The sequence below is a fragment of the Mytilus edulis genome, chromosome 8 (assembly GCF_963676685.1).
Source record: "Mytilus edulis chromosome 8, xbMytEdul2.2, whole genome shotgun sequence".
Classification (NCBI taxonomy): domain Eukaryota; kingdom Metazoa; phylum Mollusca; class Bivalvia; order Mytilida; family Mytilidae; genus Mytilus; species Mytilus edulis.
Window position 1 is genome coordinate 39,573,160 of NC_092351.1, and position 22,444 is coordinate 39,595,603.

A 22,444-nucleotide genomic window follows, 5' to 3' on the forward strand; every position below is an offset into this window, starting at 1 on the left:
AAAATTCCTTCTTGAAATCAAAATTGACAATCTATAGTTTATATTATAATGTTGTAAAGTGACATTCATTTATTAAAGAACAATGTTGTTATGTTTCCATTGTATGATTTCATTTTCCTTTCCTCTTTTTTTTTTTAAAATCATTGCAAGTTTCATAGTTCATACTTCATGAAGTATTTTGACAATTCCATTAGATGAATGGGTTGTGATCATTTGTCTCTGCTTTGGATTGTATCGTATCGAGGTACAATCCTTGAAGAATGGGTCTTGATCTTTATTTAAAGTTTTGAACTGTTTCCCATTAGATGACACATGTTGTACAGAATCATCTGTACAGAGAACATACAGACTACCATCTTGTAGTGTAGTTATTGAACAAGGTATTGATGGTAATGGTATATTTTTTATGTTGTCTTTGGTGAAGCTATACCAGTACAATTCTTTATTTTCATTTGAAGTTTGTTCTCTGTAGAATATTTTGTCTCCTGCAGCGTGCGAACAGATTGGTTGTCCACCTGTTTTTATTATCTTAGCTGTCTCTCCTGTGTTATAATCAACAAGCAGTAGTCTGCAGATACCACCTACTACTAAAATGTTGTTTATCATTGCAATACCACAATAAGGCTCCATTCCAGGTACTGATATGGATTTAAGTTTGTGCTTGTTGTTTATGTCAAACATGTCTATATAGTTAATATTGTACCAAGTGCTGACCATAACTGCGACTGTAGAGTTGTTGATTGGTGTAACACAATATGAGCCATCATTGACTGGTATTCTTGTTAACTGTGATCCATCTCAGGGGCGGATGCAGGAATTTTCGAAAGGGGGGTGCTAACCCAGGGCACCCAGGGCAAAGGGGGGGGGGGGGGGGGGTGCAAAACATATGTCCCGATACAAATGCATTGATCGGCAAAAATAAAGGGGGGGGGGGTGCGCACCCCCGGAACCCCCCCCCCCCCCCGCTGGATCCGCCACTGCATCTATGTTACAGATCAGCAAATTGCAATCGTGCAGCACGCATATCATCACCAGTCGACCATCATCCATCATCACCACACCGAATATAATTTCAATCGGTCTTATATTGAGTAGTAAATTCAGATAAATCTGACAATGTTGATAGAAGATATCTTGTCCAAGTTTGTCTTTTATGTCTATGAAATATAGAAATAAACATGGTCATCAAATTATTACATCAGGAAATGTTTTTTGGTTGTATCCAGTAATCAAAGTAATCGATATGTAATTTAAAATCAGCAGATTATTTTTAATTTATTCATCTCTGTAAATAAACTCATCATAGATACCAGGACTAAATTTTATATATACGCCAGACGCGCGTTTCGACTAGAAAAGATTCATCAGTTCATCAGTGACGCTCGAATCCAAAAAAGTTAAAAAAAAAAAAAAAAAAAAAAAAAAAAGCCAAATAAAGTACGAAGTTGTAGAGCATTGAGATCCAAAATTCCTAAAAGTGTTGCCAAATACAGCTAAGGTAATCTATGCCTGAGGTAGAAAATCCTTAGTATTTCAAAAAATTCAATATTTTGTAAACAGTTAATTTATAGATATAACATAAATTACTGTAAAGTAGATTCGTTTTGCATGGACATTTTTGGGCCTTTTGCATGAACATTGTTGATTTAATTTTGGTGAATTAAATTTGGGCACTCTGTCTGTCAATACAGATTTAAATTTTTACAGATGACTGGTTTAATTGCAAAATAGAAATGGATTAAAAGCATTGAGACTAATGGTAGTCATAGTAACATTCTAAATATGACAACTTACAAAAAATAAAAAAAAACCCAAATAATAGCAAAAATAATAATGTGAAAGTTTTCTTCGAAAAAGTAGATAAACTTCATTGTAGTATTTTAACATGATAAATGCAGGTAGATCAAATTAAGTTTATTTTTTATATGTTTTTTTACAATAATCAAATGGCCTAGTAACCCGGAAAGATAACTGAAATGTAATAATATCTGATGTACTGATCCTATTGATAATATATAATTAAATTGTTTTAGAGTTATTGCTATTTCCAATGAAATTAAATCATATCACATGTAATATCCTGTCTATTTTGTATGAGGATCAGAATTTATTGTGATGTTTTGAAATATGCAACAGGGTTATAATCTCAATCAATAAAACTCGCATTCTGAAATTTTATATATATATCAAACAGGAACTTTTCTGAATATCGCAAACATTAGAATCGCATTTCAGTGTAAATTCATCTGTTTATTTATAGGTGTTATTATTAATGTTTTAATCATGACTACAGCTGAACAATTACATCCATCTTTTTGGTAAATGCTTAATCTTATTTGTAGTGTTTTAGTTAGTCCATTTCATTTAAACCACAAAAGATGACTTTAGCCAAAAGCAAAATCACGAACATACTGAAAATTTTAAAAAGAGTCCCTAATCAAATGACAAAATCAATAGCTCAAATACATCACACGAATGGATAACAACTGTCATAATCCTGACTTGATACAGTCATTTTCTTATGTAGAAAATTGTGGGTTAAATCTGGTTATAATGCTAGCTAAACCACTCATTTGTATGACAACATATCCTGCTAATGTATGGTATCTATCAATACACTGAGGATATGAACAAAATCAAAATTGAAGGATGTTTGTTGTGACAATTTACGGTAAACCTGTTGACCTTGTTCACTCTTTTTTTCTAGCAGTACTAACCTATTGCTTCATTTCTAAGGTTATTCAATAGTTTCTGTAAAATATAGTAAATTATATACAGTAAGAAAAGTTTTATTTAGTTGTTTCTATATATATTAATGAAATCAGATTTTGCTTTGAAGTAGAATAATGATTTCTTGATTTGTAATTGGTTATAAACTCTTATAGACATATCACAAGATCTATTTTTAATCATCTTTACACTATGATCATATCTTAACCTGTGGATGATTGAAAGCAGATAAGACTCCATATTTGGTTTTGTAATTGTTATCCTCTTCACCTGCTACATACTTGCCATATAAAAATAGTTACTGCAGATGCCATATATAAAAACATGTTTTGTCATGGACCTTCTTTAAAATCTTTCTTTTTAAATTGGTAAATTAGAAATGGATTGCATATTAAAAAAGCTAAAATGTGTTGAGAATAAGCATATAAAATAGACATATATCTTCAATAATGACAATATGAATATCAATTCCATGAACAGTTGCACCAATTCCTTGAATTGAGCTATCAATACCATGTACAGATGAGCCTATTTCCTGAATTGTAATGTCCATCTGTAAAAAAGAATATGGATTAAAATCGTCAAAGTTCCAAACTACATAAACAAGTTGTTAAAGCAAAAGATCGAATAGGTCGCTATCATTATTATTATATGTATATCAAAATTTGTAGGCAACAAATTTTCCCGTCACGTTAATTAGACATGTTTCTATTTGAATTAACCAACTGAACTTAACCGTTTGTTCTGCTTCAGAGAACTTAAGAATTTACATATACAATCTATGGATTTATTAAATCTTGGCAAACAAATGAATTTCCATGGAATTTCATGGTTTGAAACCAAGACACCATGATATTAGTAAGTAAATAAGTAATATTACAGACAAAAGGTTACTGTCAACTACATGATCAAAATTGAAATTGCAATATACTGTTTATTAAGCTATTCATATATATAACACTACACGCCGATGTCGAAATCCTTTCACCGTATACTTAGCCAGCTTTCTAGGATGTTTTTTTTTTTTTTTTTTATCAAAAAGAAAATCTTTTCATTGTCATATTTAGTAATTATTGACTAGAAAAGATATTATTAAAAGTACTTTCTCTAAAGTCATTATACAACGAGCAGTGGAGAATAAAGTGGCACTCATCTGCTTAGAGTTTTTTTAGTCTGTTTTCCGGCTTTTGTATATTCCGAAGGCATACTGAAGATTTTACGGAGGGGACCAACCTAGAGTTTCTATAACAAAACTTACATATACGTTCATTCGGTTGATCACCGTTATATATACCCGCCTATTAAATTTAACATACAGTGGAATAACATTAATAAGTGTCTTGTTTCTTTGTTCTATAATATGAATACTATTAATTTTTATTTGTGAAATTCAATGGCGTATGCAAGATATCTCCCATATGGAGAAATTAACTGACCTTCATCGAGTTTTTGACAAACTACATCCTCAATTGAATTATTCTCTTTTGCAGAATTTCATTGTCTGAACACCAAAATGAAAAATCGAAAGGTCTTAATGTTGAAAACACAATGATTTGTTGTATATCAGATTATATTCACCGGGTTTAAAGTTTATGGATTCATGATAAAGTGTTTTATATTTGAACTTTTATTTGGAGAAAAAAAATCTTACTTCATTTAGTTTCTTGTGAATATTCAAAAGATCTATTATACTGTATTTTCTACAGAGTCCTTCATCAAGTAGTCTGTTCTCTATTCTCATAAGGTCATCTTGTTTATTTGGATCTAGTTGTTGGACAAAACTAATCAGGTCTGTCCACAGGCTTTTATATTCAGTTTCAATTATTGCACCCTGCGTGTTGTGGCTTAGGTATTCATTCTTATAGCGACGTAAGATGAGTACAGCATTTTTCTCAGTTGATCCAAGATAACAGCAGTTAAGTAATATTAAACCTGCCATAGTTATGTCAAGTTCTTTAAGCTGGACGGGGTTTGCTTTGAACTTGCAATGGCAGTTGTGACCACGTTGTCCTGGATTCTCAGTGTACAGTTGATTCCATTGAATATACATCAGAGGAAGTTTAGAGTTGTTGACACAGTTAGATATGTCTTTACAGCATTTAGCATTTCTGTGTCGTAAGTGAAACAGTATGTGTATTACTTGTTGAGTGTTTAGAAAATCTTGAAAAGACCCCAGACCTTTACTTGTGTAGTCATTTTCTAGCCTAGTTCTGAACAATGGTTGAACAACCTCCAAAAATACTGATCCTACAATAAAGTACCTTCGACGATCTTCAATATCCATCCTGTAAGTTAAAAAAACAACAACTGTTATAACTGATTTGAAATAAACATGATCGCGTATATATTTTATCTTGGCTGGTTTTTTTTTTAATGTATTCATGTACAATATGTAATGGACTTCATACTCAATAAATTGTATACCCCTTAGAGGCTGTATTAATGCCAGTTGACATAGAAATCCGTTATGGTGTGCCATTGACCTTTTTCTTTAAAAAATGACCCATCGTTTATACTAAGACGACACTACATGTGTGTCTTCTCGTGTAGGCATCCTTCTGTCCCATATCAGGTCAAAGTGTTGGTTAACGCTGTTTTTACCAAGAATTGGAGTGAATGCTTTATATTTTGAAACTTAGTTAAAACTCGCCCAATTTGAACATGTTCACCATGATATGATTTTTTTAAAATTCAACTATGGTTTTAATTTCGATTTTCAGGTTTACTCAAAATGTGAAAGTGGTAGTCTGGCATGGTGTCCTATAAACTCATATTTTTATTGTAAAAAGTGATGTTCAGTTCCACATGAAATGATAATTGACAAAAAACGGGGATTTGTCATAGATGCCCACATCACATTAACTGACGATCTGGCATAGCAGTCCAAGAAAAAACGTGTGGGAGATGTCTATCGGTTGACATCACTGAAACAAGAGCTTGGAAAAGAAAAAAATCACCAAAATAAGTGATGACGTAGTGCAAACATATGATGTTGAAAACTGATAAGAAATCACATAGACTCCTCAGTAACAAAACTTTTAAAGTGAAAGTAATTTTTTTTTTTAAATGTTTTCGGTTTTGTCATCATTTTAGGTGTTGTTTCAGTTTAAATTTCATCGTTCAAAAATCATTGAATGGTATAATGTCACACATCTTTTACCTTTTGAATTGAATTAGTTCATGTTATTTTTTTAACAGATGTAATCAAACATTCTCACCCAGGTACGGATCCATTTATTGGAAATACCCTTTGCTATTTATATTTAAAACCACATTATGTTATTTAAATACCACATCATACCTAGTATTTTTAAACTATCATTTCTTATTTAACCGAACTTTGATTAAATATTGAAAATATATTGAAACACATTTATCGACACGATCAAAGATAAATGTTATATTTATGTATATTTATAACAGCATGTAAAAGTGGATATCATTAACATTTATAAAATTATAAGGTGAAAAATTGTGCTGGTTTTAATCAGACTGAAGAAGGCCTTGTAAAGAAATTTCAGGGCTGTATAGCCAGTCAAGGTCGTTAAAAACTTCCATTTGTTTGAAAGCACATATAATTTTTCTAAGAGTAGGAGAAAAAAAATTACATAAATTCTACTCCCTTTTTGACATAAGAAAATGCATGTACTAAAAGTTATCAGAGGTACCAGGCTTATAATTTGACAGTTGTTGACCTTTCGTTTGATGTTTTAGAGCCTTGGATTTTCCATTTGATTTTGGACTTTCCGTTTTGAATTTTCCTCTTCTTTTTGTCAGTCTGTCCACGTGTCCTTCTATATTTTCCAATACATAGACTAAGGTGTTGGGACATGATACATTTTTAGTGAGTGTTTTATTTCAAAGATACAGAATTTTTATATTTCGATTACAAAAATACCTATATGTTCTTTACTTATCTAGAAATTCCATGTTACAAATTAATTATTAATGATTTCATAGTTACAATTTGAAATTAAGAAATTAAATTGAACATATAAAGAAATATCGTTTCACAAATTAATAAACGTAAAATGTCATGTAATAAAAAAAGAAAATGGGTTAACAAGTTAAGAAATTGCATTAACATATTAAGAAGTTACATTTCACAAATCAAGAATTATAGTAATTCATGTAACGGATGGTCATGTTACAAATTGAAAAACAAATTTTACATATTAAGAAATTGTATTTTTACAGATTAAGAAAATGCCATTTACAAATTAGGATGTGTATAGATATGTTATCTTCGTTTTTTTTTTTTATGGATTGAGGAAATCTGGTATTTTCGTAGATTAACCAAAATCTGTATAGGAAATGTTTGATTTGTTGAAAATTAGAATTCATGGTTAACCTTTTTCCAACGAACTTTGGTATCCCACAAATGATAATGAACCCACAGACCAAAAAAATAAATCATGGCATTCCTCATTTCTAAATAGTTCCATTCACCTACATCATATTTCCTTAAAATTTGTTACCTTTAATTTTATCGAAACACATCAGAATAAATTTCTAGTACTTAAAACATGTTATTTTTTCCCAATTTGCAGTTGTCAGAGTCAATAAGTTAAAACAATTTTATAAACTAAAGGATTATTTTAAAGGGTCATTAACTACGATTTACATAAAAACTCAAAGTACGATTAATGAGATTTTTAGTATAAAACTTTGATATACCGTTGATAATTTTTAAAGTATCAATAAAAGGGGAATTTAGAAATTTTATTTTAGGCAGTTAACTTGGCCCTCTATTTTCTTATTTTTCAAATTTTGTTTTGGAAAGTTACTTATCATGTTAAAATATTCTCTGAGGTTTGAAGTTTGTTTGGATGAACTTCAAATCATCAATTTCAGCAACTGGGTGAGGTGAAAATTTACACAATAAGTAAACCCGACAAGTCAACGCGTGCTCACTTTCGAGTGCACATACAAATCGCTTATGAGTTCTGTAGTAAGGGATAACGATAGCCTTTTTAGAATTTGTCCTACTTTCTAACACTGCCAAAAATTCTACATACACAGTTAATATAATTACTTTCATAATACTAATCAGACATGAATTTGAATATATATCATGACCGTTTACTTTTTTGCTATCTTTAAAAAACATAAGGCCACTAATATATTGCTGAAAACTAAACAGAGACAAATGTTTTATCATACTCTTCCACTGGGTTTCCAGAAAACGTTCTTTTAAAGGCAATCGTACTGCATTTATCATTTTTCAGATTAGCTTGAAATATTGGAGCAAAGGGAAGTTGACTGCTTAATGTCCGATGAGTTTTTGACAAAACTGACTAATATTGAATGTAAAATGAAGATGTAAAATCGTACAGAATTTAGAATGTATTTAATGTTTTCAGACTTTGTCATTTAGGCTTGATAATGTAATATCCATTTAGATGAGACTTTAACCTACCAACACAAGTGTAGCGATAAAATATCAAATATATTTTTGTAGCTTTGACTATACAGACATCACTAAATCTCTGTTTAGTTTAAATAAACTTGACAAACATATCTTATATTTGAAGTAAAATGAAGATTTAAAATCGTATCCAAGTTAACATGTATTCAGGACATGTGGTGAATGGGTTCTGTAAATAAGAAAAAATATCAACGCTAGATTTCTAAATGACAGCAATGGTTACGAATTCCCTGAGTAGACCCACACATAAATAGTTTTCTTAAAGCAAGCTAAAACATATTAAAAGTATGTCTTGTTCTACTCTAAGACTCTAAGACTCTACATTTTTGTCAGGAATTATAGAATAAAGTCTTCAAATGTGTCATTAAACACGTAGAAAGTGCAATGATTCTCATATGTGTATAAATTATATATAACTATGGACACAATAACAATACTTTACTTTTGTTTCCCATAGATATCAGGATTGAAATTAAGTATCAGCGCCAGACGCGCGTTTCGTCTACAAAATAATCATCAGTGACTCTCGAATGAAAAAAATGTTAAAACGGTCAAATAAAGTACAAGTTAAAGAGCATAGGACCAACATTTCTTAAAATTTTGCCAAATACTGCTTAGGTCATATATGAGCACCTGAGATCACCCCTAGTTTTTGGTGGGGTTCGTGTTGTTTATTCTTTAGTTTTCTATGTTGTGTCGTGTGTACTATTGTTTTTCTGTTTGTCTTTTTCATTTTTAGCCATGGCGTTGTCAGTTTGATTTAGATTTATGAGTTTGACTGTCCCTTTGGTATCTTTCGTCCCTCTTCCTCAAGTAGAAAAGCCTTAGTATTTCAAAAGTTCTAAGTTTGTAAACGGTTAATTTATAATTATGTCCATATCAATGGTAATGCATGTTGATTCATGTCTCATGACTGATTCCTCTAAAATCAGTCCATATGTGTGAAACAAAACTTTAGCAGTTATTGTATTTAAAAGAGTTGGTAATGTAGTGGGTAAAACAAACGATAGCACTGGTAAACAAGTAATTTCATTGCTTTTCCAATACTATAACTATAGGAAACAAAATCTTGTATGTTTGTTGTTTATTTTTTTGGCAGAAGGTGAAAGATTGTAAAACTCTTGTTTAAATGAGTGTCAAGTGGTGGAGTTGAAACTATCTCTTTGAAAATTCGAGGACGCCACCAAGAATTGATTGACCGCCATGAAATTTTTGTTTCACAGATGACGATGGATTATGTTCCAATCGTCATACCCACAATCCCGTCCTCCTTTTCCTCGAATGATATCTACCGTATAAGGCTAATCCCCGGCTTTATAGCTACATGCGTACTACGACGAATGCCACATATGTAACAGTATTTGTTTACGCTTCCGGAGCACCTGCGATTCATTCCTTAGTTTTAATGGTGTTCGTGTTAATCATCTGTTCGATTTTTTATTTTTTCAATTTTTGGTGTTTTAACGCCACTTTTTAGCACCACTTTTTGGCGGCCAGTTTTTATTGGTAGAGGAAGCCGGAGTGCCAGGAGAAAACCACTGACCTTAGATAGGAAAACTGACAATCCTAGGGTGCAATCGACAGTTTTTTTCTATGACGTCATATTTTGAGGGACCATGTATAAGTGACCCTTAGTGGTGGACTGATTAATGAAGATACCTGTATAAAACTAGATATCACTGGAATCAGAATGTTCTCTAGTTTATAATGGAATAAAAAAAAGTGTACTTTTAATAGTATAAAAAAGTTTTATCCAGAGAAACTGGGAAAAACATTGCCTAATTTAAGCTTAAAAAACCTGAAATCAGGTCATGTGCACACCCCTGAAGACATGATACCTGCACATTTTTCATTATCAAAGTTGTATGAATTTCCTAGTTTTTTACCTGGTCTTTCAAAAAATTCATGCTTCAGGGTACGTTCGCCTGCTCCGAAAAGAGCTACACTTTCACTGCCAAAAAAACAGACTGTTCACAGTGTTGTCTCCCCTCAAAACATGAATATTTAATCTAATTTTTTAAATTATAATAATCATCTAACCTGTTTTAATTGAAGTTAATTAACATATCTTTACAACCAAATACAAAAAACATGATACTTTTTCACCAATTATGTTGATAAAAAGGGACTTCCCTCCATGTCTATTTTTAGTTGGGGAATAACCCCTAGTTTTTTTTTATACGAAACTGTTTATAGCACCCCTAGTCAATTAAGATTGGAGTCGAGTGCACCCACACTAACGGGGTTCGAACTCACAACCTCAGTGTAGACTGGCCAGTGATTGCAGTAGTAACTACTTCAACCGCTCGACCACCGAGGCCCTTCTGCATGATCGACGTAATTCAGGAATATGACAGCTGTTATCCATTTGTTTGATGTGTTTGTGCTTTTGATTTTGCCATTTGATTAGGGTCTTTCCGTTTGAATTTTCCTTGGAGATAATTTCAAAATCAAAATCGTCTCGTTTGTCATAGATGCTTGTACTGAGATGACATTTCATGTTAAATTCGAGATATAAGTCTCAAAAATGAAGCAGAGGAGGCCATGTCCGTTGTTTGTATAATTTCTAAAGGATATAATAATGGAACCCAATCAATCTAATTTTTTTTATTATTGAGAAATTCATACAACTTTAAAAAAAAAATACCTCTTTCATGTACCTTAGTAAATTGGTATCCATCAAACCTTATACGTCGTAATATATTATTCATTTATGAATTTCTCTATGTTTATTGGTATTTCTTTGTTTGTACTATATTCCTGTCACGTAGTGTTGTTATTCCAGCGGTAGGTTTAACGATGCATTATAAGCGTGAAGTGTTGCTAGCCATAAAATCGGGTTCAATCCACCATTTATTCTTAAAATGTCATGGATCATGTCAGGAGTATGGCTGTCGTTATATTCCGTTTCTATGCATGCTGGCGTTTTCTTTTGTTATAGTTTAGTTTTTCTGTTGTTCCCTTGTTTCATCGTACACTTGACGTGTTTCTCTCGGTTTTGAGTTGTCAACCGATTTGTTTCTTTCTAAATCGAATTATTTACTTATGAACATATCTGCATAACTGTTGTCTTTCTATATATACACCAGTTGCTAACTGCAGACGATAATCAATGTGTTCTTATAAATGCCACTATGTAATTTACGGTATACCTTCTTGGAGAAACTGAATGGTTATAAATTGATTACTAACAAATATTTTTTTTTTTGCTACATTTTTATTGAAAATGATCGTTAGTATTTTCGTTTGACTAAAAAAAATTACTTTCGCCGCTATTCAATTTAAATGATTTCCAAAACGACGTAAAATGGAATGTTTCAACTATTTAGCATCATAATGACATTTACTGTCGAAATTTGATGTAGATAAATGTATTGCATCTAACCTTGAGTTACGTTAAACTTTATGTCGCATATATCCTATATCAAAGCTTCGCCAAGGGTCGATAGGTTAACTCAATTTGTGACAATAAAGCATAAGTTTTATGCCAAAATCAAACTCTCAATTATACCATACAACTGGATAACAACTTTCATATTCCTGACTTGGTACAGGCATATTCTTATGTAGAAAATGATGGATTGAACCTGGTTTTGTAGCTAGCTTAATCTCTTACTTGTATGACAGTCGCATTAAATTCCATTATATTGACAACGATGTGTAAACAAAACAAACAGACATAATGTAAAAATGTCAAAAATAGGGATACAGAAGTCAATTTTGTGTTATAATCTAAATCACTACAAAAACAAACAGATATGTAACAAGGAAGCACAAAAAAAGTCATATACATATTTATGACTTGTTGTGCTTCCTTGTTAAATATCTGTTTGTTTTTGTATATACAAAGCCTATCAGCAAAAAACACAGCCTAGACAACTTTTGAATGAGTAGAACGGGGATGATCTTCAACTTATGTGCTCATGAAAGGTAGGCAAATCCTGCGCCACATTTATTTGGCGACCGTCGTGTTGCTTATATAATCAATAACCCGGTGATAAGCCGAATCACGTCATATGTATGAAAGAAACACAAAAGGCATATAAACAAAACCTATTAACACAAATGAAAGACAAGAATACAAAAATTATCTTGGAGCAATAAAACAATGACGGGATGTATAAGTACAGAGCTACATCATATGTATCAAAGAAACACAAAAATGGTAAATTGACAAGAGTACAAACATTATTATAGAACAATAATACAATATCAAAGTGTATCAGTACAGAGTCACGTCAATGGAAATCACAAAAAAAAAACAACATACTTAACATTAAAAGTAATATTCATAAAGACAAATACAAGAATACTATAAAACGTTATTAAGATGATATGCAACGTCAGTACCCAGAATCTATACTTCAAGACCATCGTGTATTATTTGTGAAATTAATTCTGAATATTTATCAACAAGGTCTTGGAAATCTCCGATGAACTCAATTTAAGAAAAATGGACTAGACGTTCATTGACATAACCCTAGTTTATCACTTTCAGACACGGGTGACGTTTAACATAGTCTGAGTAGGAGTTGCAAGCTCTTGAATTTCGAATAAGTTGTGAAATGTATGCCATATGCAGGTGAAGATAGTATAGTGCTACTGAGGTAGGGGATTGATAAATTCATATGGTATTTAGGAAGAAACTTTATCTCTTTTCACATACATATCTACACGTCTTCGATTCAGAGGTAGGGTAGTCATGCCACAGTAAACCTGTTGCACAGACATCGATACCGAGATTTCTAGGCTGGTTTCCACCATTTGGTTGTCCAGCCTCCCAGTTAGTGTACCCAAATGGTGTTCCGTCATCGTAAGTCCAAACACCAGGTACAGCATAGTTACTTCCTTGCACACATACATACGCCGTATCAGGTAAACCAGCTGAAAAGGTAAAATCTATTTATTATCTCACTTTTTAAATAATTAAAAAACCGAAAATTAATTCAATTTAAAACATCAGAATTATCTAGACTAATTTACTGACAAACATAAACAATGCCTAGTTTAACTCAATGGGTAACATCAGAAATACCTCGATTAATTCAATGGGTAACAGCAGAAATACCTCGATTAATTCAATGGGTAACATCAGAAATACCTCGATTAATTCAATGGGTAACATCAGAAATGCCTAGTTTAATTCAATGGGTAACAGCAGAAATACCTCGATTAATTCAATGGGTAACATCAGAAATACCTCGATTAATTCAGTAACAATAATAAAAAATATCTAACTTAATTCTATGACAAACATCAGAAATATCTATATTAGTTCAATACAAACATCAGGAATATCTAAATTAGTTCAAGACAAGCATCACAAATACCTGTATTAATTTAATTACAAAGATCAGATATCTATACTATTAAACGAGAAGACCTCATTTTGTGTGTCGCTTCTCTTCCTTCCACAATAAATTAATCATCATGCCTCTGTGTTCTTTAGGTAACATGCATAGTCGCATTTGTCATCCATTCTTATGATTATTCAGATTGAGTTATTTTGGGAGAAAAACGACAAAATAGGTGTCCGGATATTGTTTACGATATCAGACTGACTATTCATAGATAAGACTTCCGGTTTTAACATGCACAAGAACAACCAATCGTATGATAGATAACAAAAATGCAAATTAAATAAGTCAATCAGAGCGTTCTCCATATCATGGTTTTTAGATCGCGAGAACCACAACTATTATACCTCCTTAGAGACAATTATGTTTTCGCGTTTATCTACTGTACACTACGATTAGACTACTATAATATACAGAGACTCTCTGTATTCTGTCTATTTTTTTCTGAAATATTTACTATCTAAGGGGTCATACCAACCAGTTGCATATATATTGAAATCAGTAAAACATGTGGAAACAAGAATGTGTCCATAGTATACGGGTGCCACATCGGCACTATCATTTACTATGTTTAGTTGACCGTGAAATCGGGTAAAATCTCTAATTTGGCATGAAAATTAGAAAGACCATATCATAGGGAACTATTTACTAAGTTTCGAGTTGGTTGGACTTCAACTTCATCAAAAACTACCTCGACAAAAACATTAACCTATAACGGGACAGACAGACGAACGAACGGACGAACAGACTAGAAAACATTAATCCCATAAATGGGGCATAAAAAAATATTGTTGAAAGTGAAAACTTTAAACTGAAACCGGACAGAAGGTCGGACAGACAAACGAACGGACGAACAGACGAGAAAACATAATTCCCATAAATGGGGCATACAAATTTATTGTTCAAAGTGAAAGTAGTAATTTGGCCAAAATAAAAGTAGGGTAGAGATTAGAGGGAGGCAGGACTTATTCGGAACTTCGGGATCGGGTGTTTTTAAGCTCGGGATTTCGGGATTGATCTTTAAGGGATGCGGGAATATTTTTTAGTTTATTTCGGGATGTCAGGATATGAATTTCGTTAAAATACGCACCCCGGGATTTCATTTTCTAAGCCTGGAATTTCGGGATCAGGGCCCCCAGACCACCCCTCAAATGAGCCTTAGTCATTTATACGAGATTCAAATCCTACCATTGGCATGTTAATGTGGCTCTCAAAAGGAAAAGCACTGATGGATTCTCCTAGAAGCACATTTTATTAGAATAATAATGATATATAAGCAGTTTCATTTATTTTATGTTTGAAGCGGTGCAAATTTTTAATTTAATTCGACTTTTACCAAAAATTGCATTGTAGCAAAGGGGAAGAATAGTTGTGGTATAAAGCCAGACACACGAACAATATTTGAATTTAACAGAAAGGAAACACATAACCGTAACGGACTTTGGAAAAAAGGGAGAGGACATTTGATACCTTATATGAAATTCTCCAGTCATAATATCTTTTACAAAAATTCATCCTACAACAGTTTACAAGCTGTAAATTCCCGCGATTTCGCGGGTGTGTTCTAGTATTTAAATTAATTTAAATAACAAAACCCAGAATTGCCTAGCTCAATTCAATTAGTAACCGAGAAGTACCTAGATTCTTTCAATGGCAATTATAAGAATTACCCAGATTATTATAAAGACACTCTTATCTGATATTATCAAGAACTTGTTTACCGATACAAGTGAGATTTTTAATGAGCTAAAAACAGGTTAACTCCACCAATTACTACAAAAGCAAAAGCCTGTACCAAGTCAGAAGTATGACAGTTGTTTTCCGTTCGTTTGATTTATAGGTTTTGTCATTTGATAAAGGACTTTTCGTTTCAAAAGTTCATCGAAGTTCGGTATTTTTGTTACTTTTTACCCAGAGCGTGTTCCATATAGGCTTGTTTCTCAGCTGAGTCTACACGAATCAGTTCAGACCCTTTGGCATTGCACTGGCTAACGATATCTATAGCTGGATCTTGCATGTTCATGTGTGTTCCATCTTCAATTCTGTAGCACAAATCCAATGGTCTGTAGTACAAAAAGTTTGTCGGACACCTTCCAGTTACTAAAAATATGAGACAATGTTAAATCTTATAAAGTTACTCATCTTTCTGCTGTACCTATTTTCTATGTTTATTTTCTATACCAGCACAAATAATTTATCACATGTTGGCGCCCTATAAATTTTAAGGATTCTCCATATATGGGATATCATTACTAAACATGTCCAATAAAAGCCCTGCCTGGGAAGTCAACCATTGGTATGCCCTGATCGAATGACATGGCCTTGTTTATGTGTAGAAGCAAGATATTCAATTAAAAGTTTTGACTAATCATAAACTTTCAACACGATGACCATGCAAATATTGTGCCATTATGAAAAACTAAAATTCTACGCTTACAAATGAAAATATGTGTTTGTTAAAGGAAGGCCCAGAGAGTGTCCGTGAACAATCCATTAACAGCGATGAACTTGACACGTGTCTTTTAAGTACAGAACACAATCTAACTGGAAAATGAACCAGATTCATAGTTTATAAGAGATTAAAAAAATCTCGTTTGGTTTGTTTGAGCTTTTGATTTGACCATTTGAAAAGTAATTTTCCTTTTTGAATTTTTTTCGGAGTTCAGTATTTTTGTAATTTTACTTTTTTCAGTACCCACTGTTTACACAAACTTAAACATGGAAAATTAATAGGTCTTCTAAAAAAGGATTTCAAAGTAAAATTGAAATAACTGTTACAGAAAAAGTAAAATTAAAAGGTCTTTTAAAAACATAGCATTTCACGGTAAAAGTTGCAAAGAATTGTTGAACAAAATGTCTGACATTCCTATACAATATTAAAAATACTAATCACAGGCTTTGTGCTGTACAGTTCGTGGCAAAACTCCTAAATATAAGTTTTGTATCTGTGGAACGTGATCATTTTTTCTTTTTGTACGCTATGGCATTGAAGTTAAAAAAAAAAGCAAAAAAGTCATCCAAAAGTACATATCAAGATTCAATTCAAAAGTTGCTGTTAATTGCCGGTAGAGCGGCAATAATCTATGTCCATAGAGAATGAATTTATTTGCACAAAAATGCACTTTTAATCGAGTGCGCCGTAAAATTAACATTTGAGTCGACCCCTGTCGTTTTTCTAGTCAATTTTGGTGTCAACAGTCCATACCGAGACTTTCCCTATATATCTATTTAGAAAGCATGTTGCTTAAACCAGACAATTACCACATTGATATATAATAATGTCCGGATGACAGAAAGACACAAGTAAACCCGGAACCTTACTTTATTAAAAGATATAAATATCTGATTGTCTGAAAGACACAGTCACGTTGTTTTCATTGTAAGTCTCAAAGATAACTCTGCTGTATAAAAGAATTTTTTGAATACTTGAGAGAAACAAAATCTCTAAAATCTTCCACGGTTCACGAACAACGAAATGTCTATTTTGTCCTAATATCGAGAAAAAACAATGAAAAGAACTGAAGTATCGAGATTGTACAGGAAAGGGGTGTTTCATTGCTATTCTAGATAAGAAAAGTTAATGACGAAGCAATGATTTATACGTTTAAATCACAATGTTTGCAAATTGACCTTACAATTCATTATACTGTACAAACATTTTGTACAACATTATCAACTCTCCAATATTCATTTCATTTGAAAATTGAAATAGTATTAAATATAAATTGAAGTTTTTAACATAATTCATTAAATCTAAAATATTATATAAAAATAGCTTTGATGGAAAGTACTTACAATCAACGATTTGATAAACCTCCCATCCCATTTCTATTCCAGTCGGGGACTTATAATGAAATGTCTTAGAATGAAGAATACACTGTTCATTAACATTTTTGAAAAATAATGTAAGACACGTGTTTGTCCGGAGACATAACATTAAACATTGTAATAAAGCAATGTTAAATGCTACACCTACGTTATCCTCGACTTGGTAGGTGTTTTTCAGACTTTCGATATTTATTCCACCTAGATGTTCCATCTCTTGTTCAAAGGATGAAATAATAGGTATAACGTGATTTAATTTGTATATACTTTGTAGTTTGGTTTAAACCAATAATTAGTATATATACCACAAGATCAACAAGATTCAAGTATTTCCGATGGGAAAAGTCATGTGTTTTCTTTTTAATCAATCAAATATATTGTATTTAGTATCCGAAAACCATATTTGTGACATTGCAAGCCACCCTAAGTTCAAGTTTTGTTTGCACATTGATTTTTCTTATTTGTATTTTATTTAAACTTTTCAAACAATGTTCATTAGAATATACAATAAAGGAGAAATAGAAAAGAACAGCAACAATTTAAGTACAAATGATATTGGGAATTCAATTTACCAATAAAAAAAATGTATTGATATTTACATGTACTTTTATGATCATTTATATCGTAATAAATTTCTTAATCACTAACTACTTAAAAAAAGATTGTTGTTTCTTTCAAACACTTATTAAAGTAAAATAAAAAAACAAATTTTAGCAATCATTTAGGTTCAATTTCGTCATAAGATAGACAACATCACTTGTAAATCAATAAATGAGTTTACTAATATTTAATTCATTAAAATAATAAGAATGTGAAGCAACACGAATGAAAGTTATGAAGAATGATGACGATCCATATCAACACAAACAACCCATACTGTTTGACAGTCAGAAAAAAAGGGACAAACAATGATTACTAATGTTAAAAAAGTGAAAAAAATAACCATTGCCGAAAAAAGAAAATGTTGCTTTTAATAAAAGAAAACGAAAACCGAAAAGACAAATACCTGTACCAAAAAATACAAAAAAGGATATATAATGACGGCAAATAAAACATAAATGTTTCACCTAATCACAACAGTAAATTAAACCAAAACCAAATTGTGTCCGTAAATATTTCCGAAACACGACCTTAAATTTAACTTACAATCAAGAGCTTTTGGTTAGTTTTGTTTCATTCATATGCTCAAACTAAAAATAAAGTTAAATTCTATTGAAATTCCATATGAGAGGATCTATATATACTTATAAAAGCGTTTCAAAATTTTATATTTTTTTCCAGAAATTTAAAATTTCGGTTCTTTATGATTCTTTTGAAGGTATTTTTTATAAATCATTGAAATTTGCATCTAAAGATAAAAAGGAAGATGTGATATGATTGTCAATATGACTACTCTCCACAAGAAACATCGGTTGCCAAAATCAACAAATTTGTATCCAAAAGATAATTTTTTTATGATAGATACATGTATTCCGCTGACGTTTATTGAAGACTAATTTAGAATTAAATCAAAATAGTGTTTAATTTTAAAGTACATGCATTTGGATGAGATGTTAAAAGTTTAAGATTCAAAGATTTGAAAATATTTTGCCGTGTTGGGAAACAAAATCAGAGAAAATGGCGCAATTCATTTTTATCTAAATACTGTGCAATTAACATAATTTGCTTTCAGATGAAATAAATGTAATGTAATTTACCTTCAAAATACATTTTCCATAATTGTAACGTATTTAAAAATCAAAATCGTTTGTGATAAAAGAGAAGAGAAGAATACCGAAGGAACACTCACACTCATAATTGGAAAAGAACGAGAACTAAAGACAAACAACAGTTTACACAATACAACATAGTAAAAAGAGAATGAAGTTACGAAAATAAACTGAATTTCAAAGATATAACATGATCACCAATTACAAATGCTCTTAATCTCAACCCTCTTCTTTTTAAAATGTCAATCAGCGTAAAATACTATATTATGAAACAAACTGTGAAAAAAGGGTGAAGAAAAAAACATCCAATTATAAATGTTCATGAATTATTTGCACAAATTTTAAGTATAAAAGTTGAAGCAGCTGACATATGAAATGTCATTTACTGGTGTTAAACATCAGCATATTGACCGAAACGTATTGTAATGGGTTAATCTTGTTGGTAACTTAAGTTTATTAATGGGTGATGATACACAGCGAATATGCAAGGCGAGTAATGCAAAACATAATTATCTATCTTCTATTGGATGATGTTTTATACTAATGAAGTAGTAGAAAAGTTGCCTCCCAATCATATCTAAATTCATCCCAAGTTTTTATTTGTATTCGTATTGCTCAATCTTGAGTTTCTGCGTTTGTTTGTGTGCAAACAAACTATATTTAATGGGTATGGTCTATTAAGATAATAAAAATTGATGAACTAACAGAGGTACAAATATATAAAATAAGCCTTTATGTAACAAACCTGTGATTGTTCCTGGTGAAGGTAATTTCAGAAGTGAAGCACATAACGATGAAAAAAAAACTTTCCCTGTTTCATTTCAATTGACAGATCAAATTTTTTTTCAGATTTGAAATATGCAGAATTTGACATAAAAATCCAAGAACGATTCAAGGTTAAGGCCATACTTTTTTTGTTTTTACGTTAAAGGCTATACTTTTTTATTTTTACATTATAGATAAATATTGCTGGTGGACGTTTTGTCCCAGCCCAGTAGACAGCACGCTAGTGTTGACATGAATATCAATTATATGGACATTTTTTTATAAATTAACTGTTTGCAAATGTAAAGATTGTTCGAAATACTAAGGATTTCCTTATCCCAGGCATAGATTACCTTAGCCGTATTTGGCACAACTTGAGCGTCACTAATGAGTCTTATGTAGACGAAACAAGCGTTTGGCGTATCAAAAATATAAGCCTGGTACCTTTGATATCTATTTACACCACAGGGTCGATGTCACTGCTGGTAGACGTTTCGTCCCTGAGGGTATTACCAGCCTAGTAGCCAGCACTTTGGTGTTGACATGAATATCAATTATATGGTCTTTTTTTTTTATAATTAATTGTTTGAAAAAGTAAACATTATTCGAAATACTAAGGATGTTCTTAGTAATATATAATTAATATAAATATTTGATATTCCATTTAAACAAAGTATTTGTCTAGCGTTTATCAAACTTATTTTAACTTTCGACATGCGATACACATGCTAACACAACTCGCTATCTTAAAAAAAAAATCGTTGTATTGCCAACATATTTTCTGACTCCTCCTCATACTTATTATGTTATAGTGTTTTTATGGCAATGTTAGAAACAGTTGTCTTTCTAACAATGATTTAAATATAAAAATAATATAAAAATGAAGATGTGATATGATTGTCTTTAAGACAACTAAACTTCAAGAGTCCCCAATGATGTAAATGCCATTACTTGGCCTTTAGAAATGAATAATATATACTCTGCCATAAAAGATCTGACATTACGAAATGTTAAAAAATATTTTCGAACGGGAAAAATAACGGCATGATTTGTGCCATAAAATACACGAAGAACATACATGACAGACAGCAACCAAAGACATCCACCGAATAGTGGGCGCCTGATTTATTACAACCTAATACATAATGTGGTGCGGTTAAGTCTTCTTGTGTCCCCTCAGCGCTCACCTAATAAGTTGTTATCTATTGTTCAGCTTGATTCATCATGATTCATTCGCCTTTAGGATATATCCATGGGTTACTTTATAAAACAGTGTTCACTCTTGAAAATATTCCTAAAGGACTTTTCAAAGTAAGTTTCAAAGGCCATCCCACCAAGTAAATAATGTGTGAATGTTCATGACCACATTGACAAACCCTCTCGGATACAATTCGATTCACATGAATTGTCAATTTATATATATCCATACTATACTTTATAATGTATATATGTTTGCAATAAAAATGTAGCACTGTATGAACTACATTTGATAATCATCGACTAATCCTAAGTTGATAAAAGATTATATATAAATAAGGATGCTATCTAAATACTAATCATTACACTATCTATCTTATTTGGGAATTAATTCATCAAGCTTGAGCCTATTCTTTTCCTTTATTTCATTTTCTATGATCAAAACAATTGAATCTTGTATCTATTTATATTACAAATTTGATAATGATTGAAATTTTATTTGTTTCAATAATATTAAAAAAAAACTCATATATCATGGTCAGGGTAAATCCGGAAGTGGATTAAATTTGTTTATATTAAGCATACTATTCTCTCTAGATTACACGTTCGAATGTGCTTTATTTTGTAAATAATGATCCATCCTCAATTAAATATTATAATGTAATACAATTTTACTCAAATTTAATTCATGATTAATATCATCAACATAACTTTATATTTTTTAATGAATAGCTGCTACCATTCATTGAGCTAGTTTGTTCAATTGTCATTTGATTAGGGACTTTTCGTTTAGAATTTTCATCGGAGTTCAGTATTTTGGTGATTTTACTTTCACTTTTCTTTTGTAAGAAAATATAAATTAGATGACAGAGACGCAATTTGTCATTCAAAATCTTAAAATACAAATGTAATAATGAAAAAGACTACAACTACAATGTTAATACTTTTTGATTTTACAAAATTGTCTTATCACTTTTATTGATATATTTGCTGGTAATTAACTGTGTTTAATAACAATCAATGTTAACATTAGTAATGTTTTTTACACTTTGTATCTTGCTGTTCGGTGTGAGCCAAAGCTGCGTGTTGCAGATCGTACTTTGACCTTTAAAGATTTACTTTTACAAATTATGACTAAAATGAAGAGTTGTCTCATTGACAAAAACAAATTTATGATGCCAACTTATTTAAGTTACAGGAGAAAGCAACATTTATTTTATTCATAATCATGAACTTAATAACTCTTTTTGCATGGGAAAACAGAGAAAAATGAAACATAAAAAGTAGTCTTATTGTGTACTTCAATTTAATACATTTCAACTTATAAACAATTCAACTTCTGATAAAAGATAACTTAAATACTATTTATAACACATATAAGGTTTCATTTATACTACCCAAAACAAAATATAGCTTTAACGAATATGAAAATA

General features: G+C 31.3%; 2 protein-coding genes across 2 annotated transcripts; both read right to left on the bottom strand.

Annotated features, from left to right (window-relative positions):
- Positions 1-3,130: 3,130 nt before the first annotated feature.
- On the bottom strand, positions 3,131-5,977 carry LOC139484082 (uncharacterized). Its single transcript, XM_071267806.1, has 3 exons — positions 5,891-5,977; positions 4,382-5,015; positions 3,131-3,283 (listed from the first exon to the last, which is right to left on the bottom strand). Exons 2-3 carry the CDS (start codon positions 5,012-5,014, stop codon positions 3,131-3,133), a joined length of 786 nt encoding a protein of 261 aa, XP_071123907.1. The 5' UTR covers position 5,015; positions 5,891-5,977.
- Positions 5,978-12,787: 6,810 nt separating this feature from the next.
- LOC139485526 (uncharacterized) lies at positions 12,788-17,573 on the bottom strand. Its single transcript, XM_071270071.1, has 3 exons — positions 17,311-17,573; positions 15,427-15,615; positions 12,788-13,042 (listed from the first exon to the last, which is right to left on the bottom strand). The coding sequence occupies exons 1-3, from the start codon at positions 17,552-17,554 to the stop codon at positions 12,807-12,809; spliced, it is 669 nt and encodes a 222-aa protein (XP_071126172.1). The 5' UTR covers positions 17,555-17,573; the 3' UTR covers positions 12,788-12,806.
- Positions 17,574-22,444: the final 4,871 nt, after the last annotated feature.

Excerpts from the sequence above, each read along its gene's own strand:
- LOC139485526 (XM_071270071.1), bottom strand. The coding sequence starts at position 17,554 with ATGGAACATCTAGGTGGAATAAATATCGAAAGTCTGAAAAACACCTAC. Across the intron at positions 15,616-17,310 it reads GGTTTATCAAATCGTTGATT|TAACTGGAAGGTGTCCGACA; the intron begins GTAAGTACTTTC and ends TCATATTTTTAG. Across the intron at positions 13,043-15,426 it reads CTATATGGAACACGCTCTGG|CTGGTTTACCTGATACGGCG; the intron begins GTAAAAAGTAAC and ends TTACCTTTTCAG.
- LOC139484082 (XM_071267806.1), bottom strand. The coding sequence starts at position 5,014 with ATGGATATTGAAGATCGTCGAAGGTACTTTATTGTAGGATCAGTATTT. Across the intron at positions 3,284-4,381 it reads TTCACAAGAAACTAAATGAA|ATGGACATTACAATTCAGGA; the intron begins GTAAGATTTTTT and ends TCTTTTTTACAG.